General features: G+C 36.6%; 1 protein-coding gene across 12 annotated transcripts in view; it reads left to right on the forward strand.

Annotated features, from left to right (window-relative positions):
• The window catches only part of NEK11 (NIMA related kinase 11), an 82,483-nt gene that overhangs the window by 39,696 nt on the left and 24,181 nt on the right, over nt 1-18,606 (forward strand). For 11 of the 12 annotated variants that reach the window (XM_030265076.4, XM_032746760.3, XM_041714499.2 and 8 more), the window contains 4 exons: nt 284-403; nt 2,021-2,114; nt 2,982-3,117; nt 18,120-18,244. In XM_030265076.4, coding sequence (XP_030120936.4) covers nt 284-403; nt 2,021-2,114; nt 2,982-3,117; nt 18,120-18,244 — 475 coding nt within the window. The remainder of the gene's footprint in view (nt 1-283; nt 404-2,020; nt 2,115-2,981; nt 3,118-18,119; nt 18,245-18,606) is intronic. The other variant, XM_072925788.1, reaches the window with a different exon arrangement.

The following is an 18,606-nucleotide window of genomic DNA, read 5'->3' on the forward strand; positions in this document are numbered from 1 at the left end:
CAGGGTAAATATTTCACTGTGCTTCAATATTTATTCTTTTAAGGAGATGAATCTGCCTTTTTCCATCTTCACCTGAAATGAATCACCTTCTTCACAAATCCAAGTTTAAATATTTCAATTTAAAGAGGCATTTACTTTCCAAACTGAAGTCTATTTAGTCTGCTATAGTTCCAGAGACTTTGTAATTATTCCATTTGAAATGTTACTGTGTTTCAATATCCAGTCAAAATACGGAATATTTACATTTTTATGTGAAGATAGGTTTGCTTGCATTCAATTTCAGGCAGAAGAAAGTCCATTTGCAAACTCTGCAGGAACTTTCTGAAGTTCAGAAAATGACGCCACGGGAACGAATGCGGCTGAGGAAGTTAAACGCTGCAGATGAGAAAGCAAAGAAGTTGAAGTAAGTTGTGCCCAAACCATGCAATTTTCCCAACTCAACAGTCTGATGGGAAAGTAGAATTGTCAAGGTAGAAATAAAAATAGTATGGGTCTTCAGCTACTCAAAGTCAATGAGGATTTTGGGTGACAATAAATCACACTGATTTTTTGTGTAGGGAAAAAAAATTAGAACATTAGCGCAAAACTGGTGCTTTGAGTAAGTACCATGGTTCTGGTTAAATAAGTGTGAGAGGTTTTCAAATGTGTTACAATAGGAGACTATTTTTTAATGACTGTTGATGTTAAGAATTGCATGGTCTGAGGAGTCAGACATTTAGTTACAATCCAGTTTTTGTCAATTTGTTTTGGCCTCAGAGGTTTTCCAACAGCAGTTAATACTCAGAGGATAGATAGTCTTGTCAAAGGATCAAATGGGTATAATGGATGTGTTGTAATGTCTTTGATTGATGGGTTTTTTCATTAAGTGAGGCATAATAAAATGTTTTGGAAGAGACTAGGTACAATTTCTGATACAATATGAGAAACAACCGAAAGGCTTTGTTTGGGGTTTTTTAATAAAAACCAGAATATACTGTTTTAATGACACATTTGGAGCAAAGAACTAAGACCTTCATGTCCTTTTGGAAAACATGTCTGAAGAGTCCCTGTGTCTGACTGGCATACATAAATTGATTCTCATTTAAAAAAAAAACCTTTGCTTGAACTGAAACCACTGTATAAAAAGTATTAAATTTAACACCTTTTCTGCATGGTGCTTTTGGTAATATGGTACACCAATTCGTGTATTAATATGAAATTTGTAAACAGGAAGTCTGTCTCTTTCACTTTTTAAAAATGAATGGAGATCAGGAAATAATACTAATTGCAAGATTGCTTTGATTTTTTTTCCATTTTCATTGCTTTCTCGCATTTTGATGTTTTCTGATGAGATTTTCACATTTTTTCTTTCCCCGAAAACCAAAGTGGAAGATATTTGTTTTGTAATATGAAGGCAACATTAATATTCAGACCTTGTTCTCAGTCATGAATCTTTAAAATGGATCAACATTGAGCTCTAGATCATTGTCAGCTGACTCTGTCTGAAAATGTTGGAAACAATGCAAAAACTGTACCTTCTCCAACTGGAGATCTGCTTCCAGCAGTGCAAATCTAGAGATGGGTGGGAAGGGAATATATTAATGGAAGCTGGGAAGACTGCTTAATGTAGCATCTGTCTTAAGTGGTTCCACACAGAAACCCACAGTTGCCAACTGTCCCCCAGAGGAAGAGTTCATAGCACACAAATGTTGCATGCCTGTCTACAGCTGAAAGGTCCCTGCACTACGTGGTGGAATAAAGCCCAAAGTATTTAAGACCTTGGAAGAACTAGAAAAGACTGATACTAATAATTTACTATTTCTTAATTATGTTACGCAAGCTGTGAAAGTAAAATATAATAGGGTTTAGAAATAAGGTCTGAAATCTCTTTTTGCGTTCCTTAAAACCTGAATAGATGCCATGAATATTTGGCAACATGAAAATCTCAGTATGGAATTTGTTTTTCCATGTCTGCTTTTAGAAGATCCCTTTATGCATGCCCTGATATCACGTTCTAAATACAAGCGTTCTGTATTTACAGGCAGCTGGCAGAAGAAAAATATCAAGAAAATATCAAAAGAATGCAAGAATTCAGGTCCCATAATTTTCAGCAGCTGAATGTCAATGTCCTACATGTAAGTCTGGGCTATTGTTTTGGATGTCTCATTTATATGTGCACCCAGTGTATAGCACTTTTCTGTTTCCCACATAGTTTCTTCAGCACTAGAGGCACAGGCCTGTTCTGAGACTAATAACTGGGAAGTGCATCAAAATCTGAACTGCTGAGCAGAACCTGTTGATCTAGGATGAGGCAAAGTGCATTCAGTTATTCACATATGATTCAACAAGCTCTTTATTCTTTGCACAGTTTTGTTTTTTTAAGTTACCTTTTCTTAATTTGCCCTTAAATCTAAATCTGCTCTCTGAAATGTTTTTACTGACTATATGACACCGGAGTTCAAAATACATTTATTTTCAAGATGTTTAGAATGGTAATCCTTTAAACATTTTAATTTGGTGTGGCTGAGGGTTCCTTTCATTTGGTTAAGCATATTAACTCTTCAACTGGCTTTCTAGTAAGAATGAAGCCTTGGAATAACTCCCAGAATAAGTTGTCCTTTGCTTTTAAGCTATCTGCAGCAGAAATGAGCCAGTTCAATTCTAGCACCACATCCTGTTGTAGAAAGAAAAGGGTCAGTTTGGAAATAGTTGGTGAATTCATCACAGGAAATTTTTTTTGTGTGCTTTGTATTCTATCTTTTCTTTTCCATGTCCTCTGGTTTCCATTTTCCATTGTGTCTAGAGAAAAAAAAAAATATATTAAACCTGCTTCTTCTTATGGCTGAGTCACTACTGATCATTTACCAAAATGTTAGGATTTTATTTTACTATTTGCCTAATACAACTCCCAGGAATTGTTATAGATCAGGGTAACCATTGTGTTGTGATCCTGCTGAAAGCTTTGTTCCTGTTTCTCTATGCTGTTTTATCATTTGACTAAGGAATCTGATGAGCAGACTTCAAAACACCTCATTCATTCTCAGCCTGCCACAATAGGCAACTATGTGTCCTCAGGACAGGATGACCCAAGAGAGAATGGGACCAGTGAACTTGGCATGTCTGAAGTTAGAGACCATGGTAAGAATTCAAAATCTGATGTTAAAATGAAAATTCCTCTCAAGAAAGAAAGATTTGTCCCTTGTAGTTCATATGGAGTGGGGAAACGGTAGTTTAAAAAGTGGTCAGATTTGTAAAGTTGTCAAAAAACAGTGAAGAGAGAAGGAAATTAATCTGTGTGAATGTATGTGCAGCACATGCACAGCAAGGTTACATGGCAGGACGTCTGTGTTCCCAAAGTTTGAGTGACCTGTGAGCAAAGATAGAGGTGAATGTGCCTTTCCAAAGGAGATGCTGAATTAGAAAGAAATAGCTTAAACTTTCCATGTATGAAATGATTTGCGTTAGGAAAGCATTTCCTGACTTATCTCTCCAGTGAAAAAGGGAGTACAAGAATTCAAACTGTTTGTACCTTTGGTACACTTTGATGCTCTTTTCTTTATCTTTAACAAGGAGAAGAGCAGATGGAAACCCCTTAAACTCTGCTTATCTGTATTGTCCACAAATACTTAGCTATTGTCTAAAGAAATACTATACAACATGTATTTTTCTTTTATAGACCAAAAATAGTCACGCTTTTTAAAAAGGGTCAGACTGAAAATCTTGTGTTTAATGAGGAGAATATTTTTAAGATGACATTTATATGTTTTTGTCTACAATGTTCTGGAGTTTGTCTTATTCTCAAATATTTAAAAATCATTGTGTGAGCACTATTATGGTGAAAGATTTTTAATCAGATTAAAATCTTGCAAATATGCATCAACATACTTTAAATTAGGAAGACTTCTTTTCTCTAATAGCACTGCCTTTTAGTGTTGGTTTATGTGCATCTGTGAATGCATAGGTCATTAAATTAATGGCATCAGAATCAGTTCGCTTGTGGTGGAGGTGTTTTGGGGGTTTTTAATAGCAAATGGCTATTTTTTTTTCTTTCAATGTGCCCTCATTTGTGTCTGTATGGTTGGCTTGCTGTTTCACAGCATGAGGAGAGATGACCTGTGTAGGAGAGAACCCAGCTTCTAGAAATACATCCTGCAGGGAGGGTGGGGAAACGTGCAAAGGGAGGGCTGAGAGAAAGCAGTAAACATGGGTGAGAGATGGGCTGGGGGAAGCATACAAAGACTCCTAAATAGAAACAGAACAACATGCTTGGAAGGAAAGAAATGGCTTTCTTTTTTCACCTTTAGAGGTCATGAAGTTGTTAAACTACAACAGGAATGAGATGCATTTGTATCTGTGATGTAAAAGCTGGGTCAGTCCATTGTACAAAACTGAATGCGTATTTAATTGCTTGTGCCAGAGTCTCTGATGGAGGAGTGGTTGGTTCATGACAAAAGGGAGTTATGGATTAGCAAAAGAAATTACATGGTTTCTTTTCTTTGCTTTGTGAATACCTTGTTATTCCTGAAGCTGATGTCAAAGCTTGTTCTTACTCGATTCAGTATTCATGCTCTTCTTTTCTTTAAGCCTTTCAGCAATCATGTGCAATCATGCATATCCTACATGTCTAATTATTAAGTTATTAATTGCACCTTTGCATTTGAAAATGTAGAAACTGTTCCAGCTATTGATTTTCCAACAGAATTTAGTTCTTGATCAATGGCTATACAAGAATAAAAGAAAAAAAACTAGAAGCAAGGCTATAAAATGGTTTTAGCAAGTTGTCTTACATGTTAATTAATCTTGCTGACCCTTATTACATTAGCAGAAGAAGTTAGCCTGTGAAAACCAGACTAACAAGCTCCCGAGTTACAACTATTCACTTAGAACTGTTTGGGAAAAGGCATGAGAGAAAAGGCATGAGAGAAAAGGCATGAGCAACTTCTAAATTATCAGGGCAGACCTAAAAAAATCCTCTCAAGAAAAGCTAGTGAGGAACAGCTAGGGATAGTACCCCAGACCCAGCAGGTGTGGAGGAAAGGTCAGAGTATCTGTGGCTCATAGCCTGAAGTCCTTCTAAAGTTTGCAGCATGAGCTGAAGAGAAGAGCAGGGTTTGGGGTATTGAAAGACTGAGCTTTTAAAGGATTAAGAAAAGGAGTAGAGAACAAAACACCTTGCCCTCCTCTTTCAGTGAAAAGTGTCTAAACCATTGTGAATCACAAATTGTATGTCATTGTGGAAGGTGTCAAATACAAAGCTTGAAGTTTAGCTTTAGTAAGTAGTTTTGAATACTGTGACATCTTGAGTTAGATGTAGTAGTGGTAGTTACACTTAACTGAAAGTTGGGTAAAACAAAGCAGTTTAGTTAGATAAATGAAACCTACTATGGCAGTCTGGGGTTTTGGACTTCACAGTGGACAAAATTTAGCAATGGCAAAAGCATTCAGCTGCTATAGACTTCCCAGGGAAGTTTAAGGTTCTCTCCATATTTGTTTTAGGTAATCAGCAATGATATTCTGAACATTTTTTATACTAACTCTTAGCCTTGTGCACTTGAGAGGCATTTGAAAAAATTCTTTGAAATCACCTATAGCTGACCAATTTGTTGGTATTCAAGCACGTTTATTTTCTGGAATATGAAAGATGTAAGTGGACCCTGTGGTTTTGATGTGGATATGAACTCACTGAACTACAGAAAAGCTTCCTCAAGACTGTTTACAGCTGGTACAGGTTCTTGAGAATCTTATAAGAAATGATCAGTTTCTTATTCCTAAAGAGAAATGTTTCAGGCAATGTAAATACTGTTTCTTTAGCATTTTTAAGATATATTGCCTTATTACCCAGCAACTTAAGTACTTCTCTCCTCCTCTGTATAAACCTCTATAAACTTCTATATTGTTTTTGTGCTTTAACACTGGTCACTTTTAGCATACCTGGACCGTCCATTCTTATTCTTTCCTTAAAATGCTTCCTAGCTCTTACCTCAGAATTTATAATAGATTATTTTGGATTAAATGTCCTAAGTCTTGAACTCACAACTCTGTTCTTTGAGTTTCCTCATTTTCCATTATTCCACTTCTCGGGGTCATCTAGTGTTTGTTCTTATATTATCCTGGTTCTGAAACTTAGTCTCTCCAGCTGGCATGCATAGTAGAATGAAGGAGTCTTTTGGTTTGGCTATACTTTCTCCACACTGCAGATTTTCAGAGAGGTGAGCGGCGTAGCATTACTTGCAATAGTGAAGATGTACAAATGCGCTTTAAATTTCTATTTCTCTGAAGTTCCTATAATAAATTTCTGAACAGTTTTACATTTTTAATCATACTATCTAAAGTAAACAAATATTCACCTTATATGGAAAAAGACATACAATGGAGTGGTTAAGAAAGAGCTAGAAAAAAGTTACTTCCGTGATTACCGTTAGCCATATTAAGAAAGTAACTGAAGCGTGTTGATCGTATCATTTGAACAGTAAATGTTATTACTGTATTATTTCAGCTAGATAGACCATTAGCGTGTTCCTTAGAATACTAAACCTTTGTAAATAGAAGAAAATTTGAAGTATATTTGCTCATTTGCAAGTCTTTTATGTAATAATTTTAATCTGCATTAGGTTTTTAAATTAGTTAATTGAAAACAAAACTTTTTTGCTAATTATATTTTTATATTATATTATATTTTTATTTTGCTAATGAGATATTTATGGAAAGATATTTTATAGTTGTGTTTAATATTAGTTGAAAAATATTGATATGTCTGTCTTATGTGTCCAGGAGTTTATGGAATTGTCATCATACAAATAATTTAACTCCATGGCAGTCGGTGCAGTTAAGAATATATTTTACTACTAGGAACAATTTTGGGTTGCTATAGATATCTTTGTGTCTCTTCCATCTTCACTTTCTCCAAATTCAAGCAAGAGTAGTACACAGAAGCACTGAGCCACAGTCACTATTAAATTCAAACATTTGTGTGTTGAACATATATATATGTATAGATCTGGACACTTTGTTTGTCTTCAATGAGCAGCATAAAATGGAATAGCTAATGATTAGCATTAGGAATAGCTAATGATTAATAACTGAATTCCCTTTATATTTTGATTTGGATGTTTTGTTTTCTGCTTCATTTCTCCAGTTCATTTTATTAAGTATCTCTGAATGTTATAAAGCATATTTTGCAAGTCATGGCAATGACGCAGGAATGAGCAATGTGTCAGGATAAACTTGTACCTATGTCTCCTGTTCTTGCTGAGGGTTAGTTACAAAGTAAATTATTCATCTTCTCTTGTTATCACCAAAAAGAAAAGCCACCTAGCAATAAATTGCTTAACATCACACACTCACCCACACACACCCCCACTGTCTCTTGACCAATTTTTTACAGAAGCTATCTCCATTTGGACTAGGACAGATAGGCCAATGTATGTTTTTTCTGGAGATTATTACATTTTCAATGCATGTACTTATCTTTCAATAGTGGGTTTGTGAAAATACTGGTGAGGCAAATTATATAGTAGTGCTGGCAACCAGAGGTCAGTTCATCTAATAGAAGAAACCCAACAAATCTGTGAAAAAGAACTCTGCATATTCAACTGTTCATTTCCATTAATGATAATGCCTGCAGCTGGAATAAAAGCATTCATTTTATAAAACATAAGCAATATATTATCATCAAGATAATAGGACCATCCATGACCTACAACCCAGCCTGGTTGTTATGGATGAATATGGTCAGTGTCTTCCTCTGTTAGTTAGAACAGGGCAGTTCCAACTGGGCAGGTTCATCACATGTTTAATGATGTGGCCTCCTTCTAAAAAGCTACTGGAACCATCACAAAAGTAATACAAGATATTGCTTCCTAATATAGCATTATAACTCATCTTCTAATGTACTTTTTGAGCTTGTCATCCACTTTTATGATTCAAAAAGAATAACTAGAGAAGCAGATATCCCCTTTTCCAGAGAATTGGAACATTTTAGGATGCAGAAAGTCATCTTTGCCCTAGATTTTCCACTGATAGACCACCTCAGCTTTTTTGTGTGGGCTGCTACACACTGGGCTAGGTAATGGCAGATCTCTCACTGATCACATTAATTGAGTGCAGATAGTTTCACCTTGCTTGCAATGTCTTCTAATGAAGCCACATTTTATAGTGTAGTTCCTCTCAATTCTTTGTACAGCTTGATTCCTGTTAATTTGTCTAAGTTTCAGTGATATTGAATAAATTAGGAAACGCTACTTATGGAGACTTACTGTAAAGAATCCAGAGAAACCATGCATTGTACCCACCTATGTGGCAAAGTAGTGTGGCATCTCAGAAATTTCTTAGTTTACTAGATAGAAAATTCTCTAGGTAGACAAACTCAGTCTTTGCAGCTGAAAAAAGCATGAAGGGTAAGGCATAATCCTGTTATACAAAAGTAATAGCTAAAGGCTCAGGGTTTCTGATTCAATTTCTACAGTAGAACTTGCCTTGAAATTGGCTACAAAATCATAAACTGTATCTAAAAGTGCTTCTGGATAATTCCATGCAATTCCAGATGCAACAACTCTACCATGTCCTTACCATCGTTGTTGATCCTTCTGGTTTGGATCAGTGTTTACAGTTGAAAGATAAATTGGATTCAAAGCTATTAAAGGCCCAGACTTTTTATAAGAGCCATAAGGAGAGTTAAATTCAACAAGCCACACTCTAACAGGCATGAAAACTTAAAACTATGCACTGGCATTTGTGGCTAAAATTGCCACTTTATATTTGTATCAATCTCACAGCTGATGAGACATGGTAAACAAGGGTGGAGAGGATTTATTTTTTAAAAAGGTATTCAAGAAATTATAAACGTATCTGTTTTTTAAGGGCTTGTCCTCATTGTATCTCTTCATTGCCTGGAATGAAAGAAAGCCAAAGCAAAACAACACTGGACATAAAGGGCACTAATAAAATATTATATCCTGCATTTTTAGATTGCCAGTTGGGGCTTCCGTTGTGTTCACATCCATTTTTGTGAGACTCCCAGCTCTTCATAAGCAGCTACTGCAGTTAATAAACATGTTTTTGTGTGGGAAGGGGTTAAGTTAAAAGAGGAGAATAGCTTCAGTTAAATACTTGTGGTATTTAAATTCTTTGTACAGAAAAATAAAGTAACAAATTGAGGCCATATTAATAAAGGGACATATTATATGACCTCTCTGATCTGTATTATATTGCTTTTTATTTCTGTATACTGCAAAGATTATAACTTGTTAAATTCCTTAGCTTAATATCTTGCAATACCTTACACCTGGCAAACCCCTGATTCCATTACAGTTTCCAAATAGCTAAGTATGCTACAGTAATTGTGTACATTATTACTATGTCTCCATGGCTAATTTTAAGTTATGGATATATTGCTTTGACATTCAAGTGGGCAAAGTTCACTTGGGCCTCAAATAGGAAATGTTCACACATTATAAAATACTATGCTTTTTTCCTAGCCTGTTATTTTTACAAGCTGTGTTGAAGGATTTTCAAGGTAATTTTGTAAATCTTGGAAGGTTAAAAACCTGTAATATTTCTGAGCAGATTTTCCAGCATCTATGCACACACTCCTTTGTTTTGGTGCCTGTAAAATGGTACTTACTGATACTCATGGGTAACTAACACTCCTGAAGATGACCATACAAGTGATCACACTGCTCAAAGGCTTTAAAAGGAAAATCAAGTCTTGTCTTGTTTTTCAGTCTGGCAAGTCAAAATAAAGCAGAATAGTACTTCCAGTAAGTGGCATTAAGCACATTTCTGCACTGTTTTTGTTACATTAGCCTTTGTAACCAGGAAATCTTGTCTCAGTTAAGAGGACAGCATTGCTGTGAGTTCTGCTGTGGTTAACCACTGGTCTCCTCTTTCCAGTGGTTCCCCTACTTCCAGGATCATAAGGCATATTCTCTGACTTGTTCCAATGATAATGTGGGATGCTTGTGGAGAGAGACTTGCTGGTTTAGTTCTGGCATTTGCAGTTACCAGTCCTGTACTTGTCCTTGGAACATGGGGTGACAAACTCCTGAGACTCTTGCGCGATCTGAGGGCGTAGTGTGCTCCCCTGACCTCCTCATCTGCTCTTGTTTTCGTTGCTCGGTTTCATACTGAGCCCAACTTGTCCCAGACTCAAATAAAGCAATACTAAATCTGATTTATTATAGTGAAATCAAGATTTAATGAAATTTGCATGTTTTACCCAGAAAGTGAAAAATTAATCAATGCTTTTTTTCCTTTTTTATCACTGACTAAAGCATTATTGTTCTTGTTTAAGGAGTTCTTCCCTTGAAGTATTGCCTGTGGAGAGCAGGAGTTGAACTCTAATCATAAGCTACTCAGGAAACCTTTTCTGGATCTATCTACTCTTCAACATGCCTAGCTACCAAAATATTTTCATAGCTTCACAAAAATTCATAGGTTACTTCTTACAAGAAGTCTTGCACTTGCAGATTCACAGAGGGAAGCTTGCAAGAATGAAGTCTTTACACAGCAGTTATGTAAAAAACCCCAAACACTTTCAATGTGGGGAGAGCAAATTATGTTGCTGTATAGCTCCTTCTTTCCTAATCTGTTTTTTAGACTGGTTTATTTTGGCATTGATAAAGAAAGTCTATTTCAAAATTCACCTTGGTCAATGACTAAAGTTAAAATTATTCTGGCCTGGTCTTTTTAAAAATGGCACAGGAATTTCCTTCACTCCTTCCAAAGCATTATGTTAAAAAAAACATTTATGAAACAGTCTGTGAATTTAGGAAGCAATTAGAAGCAAATGCACTGAGATTGTATATGTACAAAAAAGCCTGCAGACTGGATTCATAGCAGATCCTTTCAGATAATTTCAGTGTTTTAAATCTTCCTTAGAAAGATGTTAGTTTCTATTCCAAGTTGTCCTACATGGAGAGCAACACAGGTTTACATTGCACATTAGACATGAGGTTAAACTGATGTAAATAAAGATGCACCGGGCTTTTGCTGTAAACAAAGCATCAGTGAACAGGATAGAGTTGAAAAACATTTTATAAGGACTCCCAGTCCAGCCCCAGTTGCAGTTTTATGGCTTATTTATCAAACTAGAGGGCATTTCTGGGGAGCTGAGACAAATTATAACAAATTATACAGTGATGCAAGAAGCTGGAGGCAATTCCAAGTGAGGAAGAATTTGCTCTGAAAAAAGCTGTAAATGCTGAATTAATTTGTATAATCTACCAGTTTAGCTTTCACTGCGTGTGGCTGTCAGACAGTTGGGTGGAGGGAATGAGAAAGTGACAGCAGTGAAGATCTTGGTTGAATTCTCCTGCTGTATTTTCTGCTTCACAGAGCAAAGCGTGCCCCTGTGATCTTGTAAATATGTGCTTTCACAAGCAAATTTCATCTAGGTGTATAAGGGCTCAACACCTTTTAGCTTTGCTGCAATAATTTGCTTGTTTTTCTTACTTGTTCAACAAATATATTATTGCTTATATCTAAATAAAATGCATTTTGCATCTTTGCTACATCCAGACTCTTGTGTGCACAACTACTTACACCAAGTTTCAATATGAGCCATTCCCAATTGTTTTCTTCTCTTTTTGTAACTTCTGGTTGTGAAAATGCCCCCAATTTAAGTCTTAAAAATTGCATTCTTGAACCAAATCTCAGGGAGAAGGAAGTGAGTCTTATAAGGGGCAGACTTTGTGTTAACATGTGCACTTTTTTCTTCCCAGCACTGTTGTCAGACTGCAAGGGAAAGTGTCAGGAGGTTGGTATCTGCCAGACGCAGGAGGAAATCTGAGTTTTTATTAGAAAGTACACTTTAACTGATAAAAAAAAGTTTAAAATAACTCAGGGAGTAAGATAGTTTTAAGTTGATGTCATTAGGTCACTTTTCCTTCAACTTACATCTCTTAGTATGTTCCTGCTTGAAGCAGTGCAAGTAGTAGGGCAACTTTTACACTAATAAGGACTCTTATGCATAAATGAAATGGCTTCCAAAACTCACTATGCTCCCTGTTACTGTCTATGTTGTTCTTTATCCTTATTCAGCCATCATTACTAAAAAGATTTCTGAATATTTGGAAGATTTTTAGATTTGCTGAACTTTAAACCATGTCTGAAAGGCAGCATGGCTTCATCTTCATTGTCACTGCCTACCAGAGCTCCCATTTCTATATATGTGACAACTAGGAAATCAGGAGAAAAAAACAAATCACTCAGAAAACTAGGGGAAAATCTGATTAAAGTCTACCTTCTTGCAGTATAATTTTGTTAACCACTCCTTTTAAGAACTTCTTCTTTTCTCTAATTTTTTGTCTCTGTACTTACTGATAAAATATCAGGTGGTGGAATGCTTAGGGGAAAAAAACTGTGTCCTTCAAATAAAATATCTCTCTTGGAAATTTAATTTTGGCTAAAAAAAAAGTAATTTTTCCTTGGATAAACACTTTGAAACTTGCTACTTTCTTTCTAACATCAAGTAGTAGATGATTCCCATAAGGCCACTCTGATTTACACCCTCTGTATCTCTTTTTCCAGCCATTTCAGAATAGATAGTTCTTCACTCAGTGACACCCATAAAATAATTGAAGCTTTTTACTTTTTTTAAACTGCAAAGAGGAGAATTATAAAATATTATTGTTTAAATTTTTGTTATATTTCTAGTTCTCATTTAGAAGAACTCACTTTATGTCTAAGCTGCACATGGCCATGTCAGAAGATGATTCATTTAACAACTTCATAGTCCCTTTGTGCTTCTTCAGAAGGATTGTACAGAACTTTAATGGGCACAAAAATCCTGTACATCCCCTAGTTCATTTCTTAAATGTATGTTCTGATAGACTGTTTCAGCCTAGTTTAGAAGAGGTGGACAAAAGTTTCCACTGTCTTTCTGAACAATGAATCTTCAGAGTTTGAAAATGCATATATTATCTAACCTGACCAAAGCATGGTGATTCTCTTTGACTGAAACTTTTAAAGTTGAAGGGTTTTGTCTTGCACAGGAAAAAAAAAAAAACCAAACCATCTCAAACCCCCAAACCAATCTAGGTGAGCTTAGATTATAATGAAGAGGTTATTTTGTTTTTTCTAATCATATGGGTATTGTCCTGAGCTGCAGAGGGTCACAGAGCTCTTGATCTCCTTTGTGGTAGAATTTCTCATCAGGATGATGTAGCTCAGGGAAACATATCTCTGTGTTTCAAACGTCTCTCCTACTGACTGTGTTTCAGCTCCTTATGTTTTCTCCTTGAAGGCAGAAATCCCTTTCTGTTTTCTCCCTCTGTGATAAGTGATGCACAGCTCTGAAGAGAACTGTCCAGCCCTGTGCACCAGCTCCTCTTGCCAGCTCTTAAGTTTCTGCTTAGCCTGTTTAGGGTGTATGTTAAATATGTGCACACACACAAATAGATCTGGGGTGATTCTGAACTGTTTGTGAGGAATCAAATAGCCACAGCATTATAAAATAATTTAGGTTGGAAAGAACCCCTGGCAGCCTAGTCCCACCCCCTCAAAGAATGGCTCAAAGCCATTCTTTTAAGATCAGGCTATTTAGGGGTGTATGATCAAGTTCTGAACACCTCCAAGGGTTGATTGACCTCTTGCAGCTTCTTTAAGCCTTGTTCCAGCATTTGATCATACTCCTTTTTTTTTTTTTTTTTCATAATGTCAAACTGGAATTTCCAAACTGGATGTTCCAGATGTTTGTTTTCTCTTGTCCTATCAGCATTCACCTCTGTGAAGAGACAGGCTCCATCTTCCTTTTATCCTCTGATCAGAGCTTCCTTTTAACCTCTGAGCAGTGAGGTTTCCCCTTTGCCTTCCCTTCTCAGGGCTGCAGGGGCTGTGCCTGGGTGCCACTGTGGCATCTGCTCCAGTAGGTGACACCTGGTCATATGGGATCAAACTGGTGTTTGCTGATGCATTTCCAAATGAAGGAAAGGATCAAGGGCACCTTTGTGGTACTGACGGGGTCCTGCCAGGACTTCTGTCCTGGCCCTGTCTCTCAATTTTCTGAGTTCTTTGTGTCAGTCTGTGGTAGCAGAGATGTGGTAACACCACTTTCTGGTGTGCTGGTTCATATCACCATTTTAGGAGTCCATTATGTCCCATGACAGTGTGTGCCAGAGCAGTTGAGTGATTTGCTCCTCGCTTTCCACTGTGTGATGCTGTGCAGAGCAAGGAGTGTAGCTTTTTTCCTTAAGGCAGGAATGTGGCAGCTGAGAAAATCTGCCTTCTTCCAGAGATGCAATGAAGCCTTTGGATCAAAAAAGGACGATAATCCTAAAGAGTCAAGTGTGACTCTGTTACTATGAATGGTGAAAATTTACATATATATGTTGCACTATTCTGTTTTCTTTTTTTCTTTTACAGTTTTGTTTTTTTTTTTCTTGTAATAAAAGTGGCCTTACTTATTGCCTTCTGTATGTTCTGGAATGTGGGAATACTACATCAATGCAACAATGACAAGTATGAGTTTGAGGCAAAGAAAATTAAAGATATTTATCAAAGCATTTTCATCTCTGGAGAAAATTGTTGTTGCTGAGTTACCATGCTACCTGAAACAAGCTCTTGGGTCTTTTAAGCAAAATATTACAAGTATCACATTCCTCCGTTTTCTGTTTAGCTTGTCTTCTTGGGAAATAACCATGCTTTTATGACTTTTTTTAGATAATAGGTTTTTACCCATCATTCCACTATTAGCATATAGAAAAAGATCTAAAGAGGAATGGTTTTATTCAAACTTTGTTTTCTTTTGAATATCCAATAGCAAGCATCAAATGTCTCAATGCTATGCCTAAACCGCCTAGCAATACCAAAGCAACAGCTGAGTTTGTTTTGAATTCAGTGCTTTGTAAGCAAATAAAAGCTGTTGTGACTGGCCTTGGTGCAATACACACAGCTGGATAAAGCACAAGGTGCTTTCAGAGACCAGCTGAGCCATATGTGGGTGTGAGGGGGCAGAAGCAGCTGTACAGACCCTTCCTTGTGCTCCCTATGGAGAATGTAAGAATGCGTATCAGAGATGCTCAGCTGGATGCCAGTCCAGCTGTCAAAACAGAGGCAGGTCCCCTGGGTTCTGCAGCAGCAGTTTTGTTTCCTCTTTCAGCACAATAGTCTTGGCATTGCCCTCACTAGCACCACTTCTGTACCCAGGTACCTCCCAGTCACAAATAGGCTTAATGTCTATTTTGTTTATCAGAACAAAGGACAGGGTCAAGGTCCTGTCACTGGAGTCCATGCTAGGCTTTGCAGTGGTCAAACAGCAGTCAAACAGCCTAGCCCAAAGACTAACATTTTTATTAAAAATACTTCTCTGAAAGCACAAACCAAATCTTTTTCTTCTGTGCTATATTACTAAGTGTGCAACTTCACTAGTAGCATTCAGGGATGGGAGCAATAACCAGCCTTTTGTCACCTGGTTTATGGAAATTGGAGGTGTGTATGAAATCACATGGAATTATGGGAAAACTCAGGTAGCATATATTCTAGAGGATGGACTGCAGACATGGAAATAGAAACTTATGGGGCCTGAACTCCCTTGACAGTGCCTGCCCCAAGCTGAAAATACCAACTCACTCAAGCTATCTGCACTTGGACTTTACTAGGCCAGCACAGGTACAGTGTGCCATGTTGATTTACGGTATCTGCTGGGCCAAATCCATCTTTTCTATTCTTGAAATTTGTCTGATCCTGGGTCTCAGCTCAATAAGCTGTTCTGTACTCAGGTAATTCTGCAGAGAACCAGAGATGTCTTGTGCATCTGTAATACACGGAGGTCTGGGAGCTGGCTTTACTTTGGTAAGATGCAAAGGAGTGTTATATGGAAACAGTTTAAATAAATGTGTAAATGCTGTGAAAGCTCCTTCTTTAAAGATGCCAGTCATAAAACAAAAAAGTTTTAAGAACTTTTATTAGGCAAATGCCAAATTCCCCTGCAGTGGACATGCTGTATTCTTTCAGAAATGCCACTTGGAATTGGTTTCTGAATTGGGGACAGTAAACTTGGATACCTTGGGAGTTCTCCAGCATCTGAACTAGCATTTCAAATTGTATTACTTAAGCTCAGATTAACCGGCTGTCTATGAACAGCTGTCAAACCAATTTCACAAATGGTGAAGTGAATAATTCCAACAAGGATGCAAAAGCTGTCATGGAAGTGGAATACAGACACTGCCAGCCTCTCTGCATAGTTCAGGGGCATCACCAGTTTTCTGTGGTCATGGGCTGCTCAGAAAGTATAGAGTTGACGGTAGTCAGAGCAGACATTTTAAAGGTACAGTTATGAGTAAAAAGACTGATACCTTGTTTGGTTGGAAAGGGGATGCTTGCATTTTTGGTACAGCAATAAACAAATGCAGAATGTGGGAGGAGAAGATGACTCAGAAAACACCAGCATGATCTGGTGTTTGCATTACAAGATAATAAATGGGCTCTTTTATATGTATTTGAATGCACATAGACAGAATGCAGATGAACCTAATAAAATTATCCTAATCACTGGGATGACAGTCTCTCTGCAAGAAAGAAAAATTCATCATCTCACATGGAAAACGAGATGTATCTTAATTTTGTGGTGCTCTTTCCACATAGAAAGGATGATATTTAAGATTCCCTTTTTAATGAAGTGCTGGACTTTCTGTCAAATGGCACTTTGTAGAACTCTAGCAATTAGATAAATGCTTGCTTTGTGACAAAATGTTTTTAGGTTGGGGGTGTCCTTGTGGAAACTCGGGTATTGATTAGCTGTTTGTTCGCTGGCTTGTTTGTTTTGTCAAACTAAGAAAGGTGAAAAATAGAAGCAGGAAGGATTAGGATTAGAAATTGTGACAGTGGAGCATGGGGCTTTTATGCAGCTTCCATTAATATCTTAAAACAGAAACCTGAGTGAAAATGTGTCAGCATTTTGGAGATAAATCAGGTTTATAAAAAAAGGAGGTATTTTTGAAATTACTTTGGAGACAATAGATAGTAGACCTTACATCTCAACAGGAGAGCTTAACTATCTAATGCTGCAGATAGCTACACTATTTTTTCTGAGTTCTCTTTCTTTCACCTTAAAGATTAGAATTATTGCTCCTGCCCAAACTCAAATGTCTTTTATTTGGATTTTAGTTGTGTTCTCCTGTTTGAATCCTTTTGGATTTTTATCCATGTGAAACAATTAAAAAATCAATTAATAATTTTTATGTCATATTGCTTGAACTTCATTTATTTCAATGCAGTAAAATTTAAGATAGTTCTTATTTCTCTAAAGGGGCAGACTTAATTGAGGAGAGTAGTTGAAATTAGCATTAGCTAAAATTGTGACAATGACAGTGATGATTTATGACAGCTGAACATTAAATATTTTTTGTCTTCGACTAACATTTCTTGTAGTAATATCCCCCCGAAGGAGATGCAATCAGACTTCAAGCTGTTTCACTAATTCTTTCATACAGAGTGTGGGATGCTAAAGGATTTCATCCAGTGCAGAGTGGCTGGAGTGTCTTTCAAGCTGTGATGAATATGTTGAGTTTTAATACCAATTATTGTACTTCATGGGCTCATTGGCTACATTAATATTGCACTCACTGCTATTACTAAAACTTGTGATAGTAATAAATTGAGAGAGAATGACACCAAAGTATGCATGGCTTGATTTTATACTAGTTTCTTTTCTTTTATTATAGTATTACTTCAAGAAAGTTTAGAAAAATATATAGATTTAATTTCTCATATCTTTTAAATATGTACCTGATATATGTTATTTTCCACAAGTTATGTGTGTTAGACAAAACAAAACTGAGTTATAATTTCAGCTCACAAAAGCTGGATTCAATTCAATACTGGCCTTGCTTTGACTTAATGATGCCATAAGGTCACTTCCAGCCTGATTTATTGTATAGTTTAGAGATTTCAGTGCAATATCAATATAGATCCCTTAGGTTCATTAATTCACACATGATAATGATTTGCACTTTGCCAGAGACAGCTTTAACACTACTTATCATATCACTAAAGACAAACATTTTAATCTGAGAACCTATCCTTTGCTTTCAATTACAGAATGCTTTGCTATTGACGTAACGCTGGTGCTATAAAGTTCATTGATAGCTTTTTCTGATAATTCTTTTTCTCTATATATGCTATAAACTCATAATTGTCTTTAGAGATCCCTGAAGACCCAGAAATTGCAGAAGAATATTATAAAGATGAGTTTGAGTCCTTTTCAGAAGACAGTGAAGAAGAGGAAGATGCAGAATTGTCGTGGACAGTCTGTAAGACAAATCACCAGGTATATGTGACCTTTGAGAGCCCTGTATACACTTGGTGCTCATTTTCCATGAGAAACTAATTTCCTTCCCAGAATTTGTCCTACTGACATTGTTGATTTCTTTTTTTTTAGGAGTATGTGTATATATCAATATGAATTAATTATATGTGTATTATAAGATATTGATGAGAAAGATTTTTGCATTCCTTCAAGACTAAAGATAACACTCCCATGAATGCCTTAAGGTAGATCACTTGGTCAGAATGGTCAGAACCATTGGTCAGAAGAGATCACAATGGTCAGAAACCATTCTTGTGACTCTAAAACTCAGAGTGGGATCCTCTCAAATGCCAGCTATGATTTAAATTAAATTAAAGCTGAAG

The sequence above is a fragment of the Taeniopygia guttata genome, chromosome 2 (assembly GCF_048771995.1).
Source record: "Taeniopygia guttata chromosome 2, bTaeGut7.mat, whole genome shotgun sequence".
Taxonomy (NCBI): Eukaryota; Metazoa; Chordata; class Aves; order Passeriformes; family Estrildidae; genus Taeniopygia; species Taeniopygia guttata.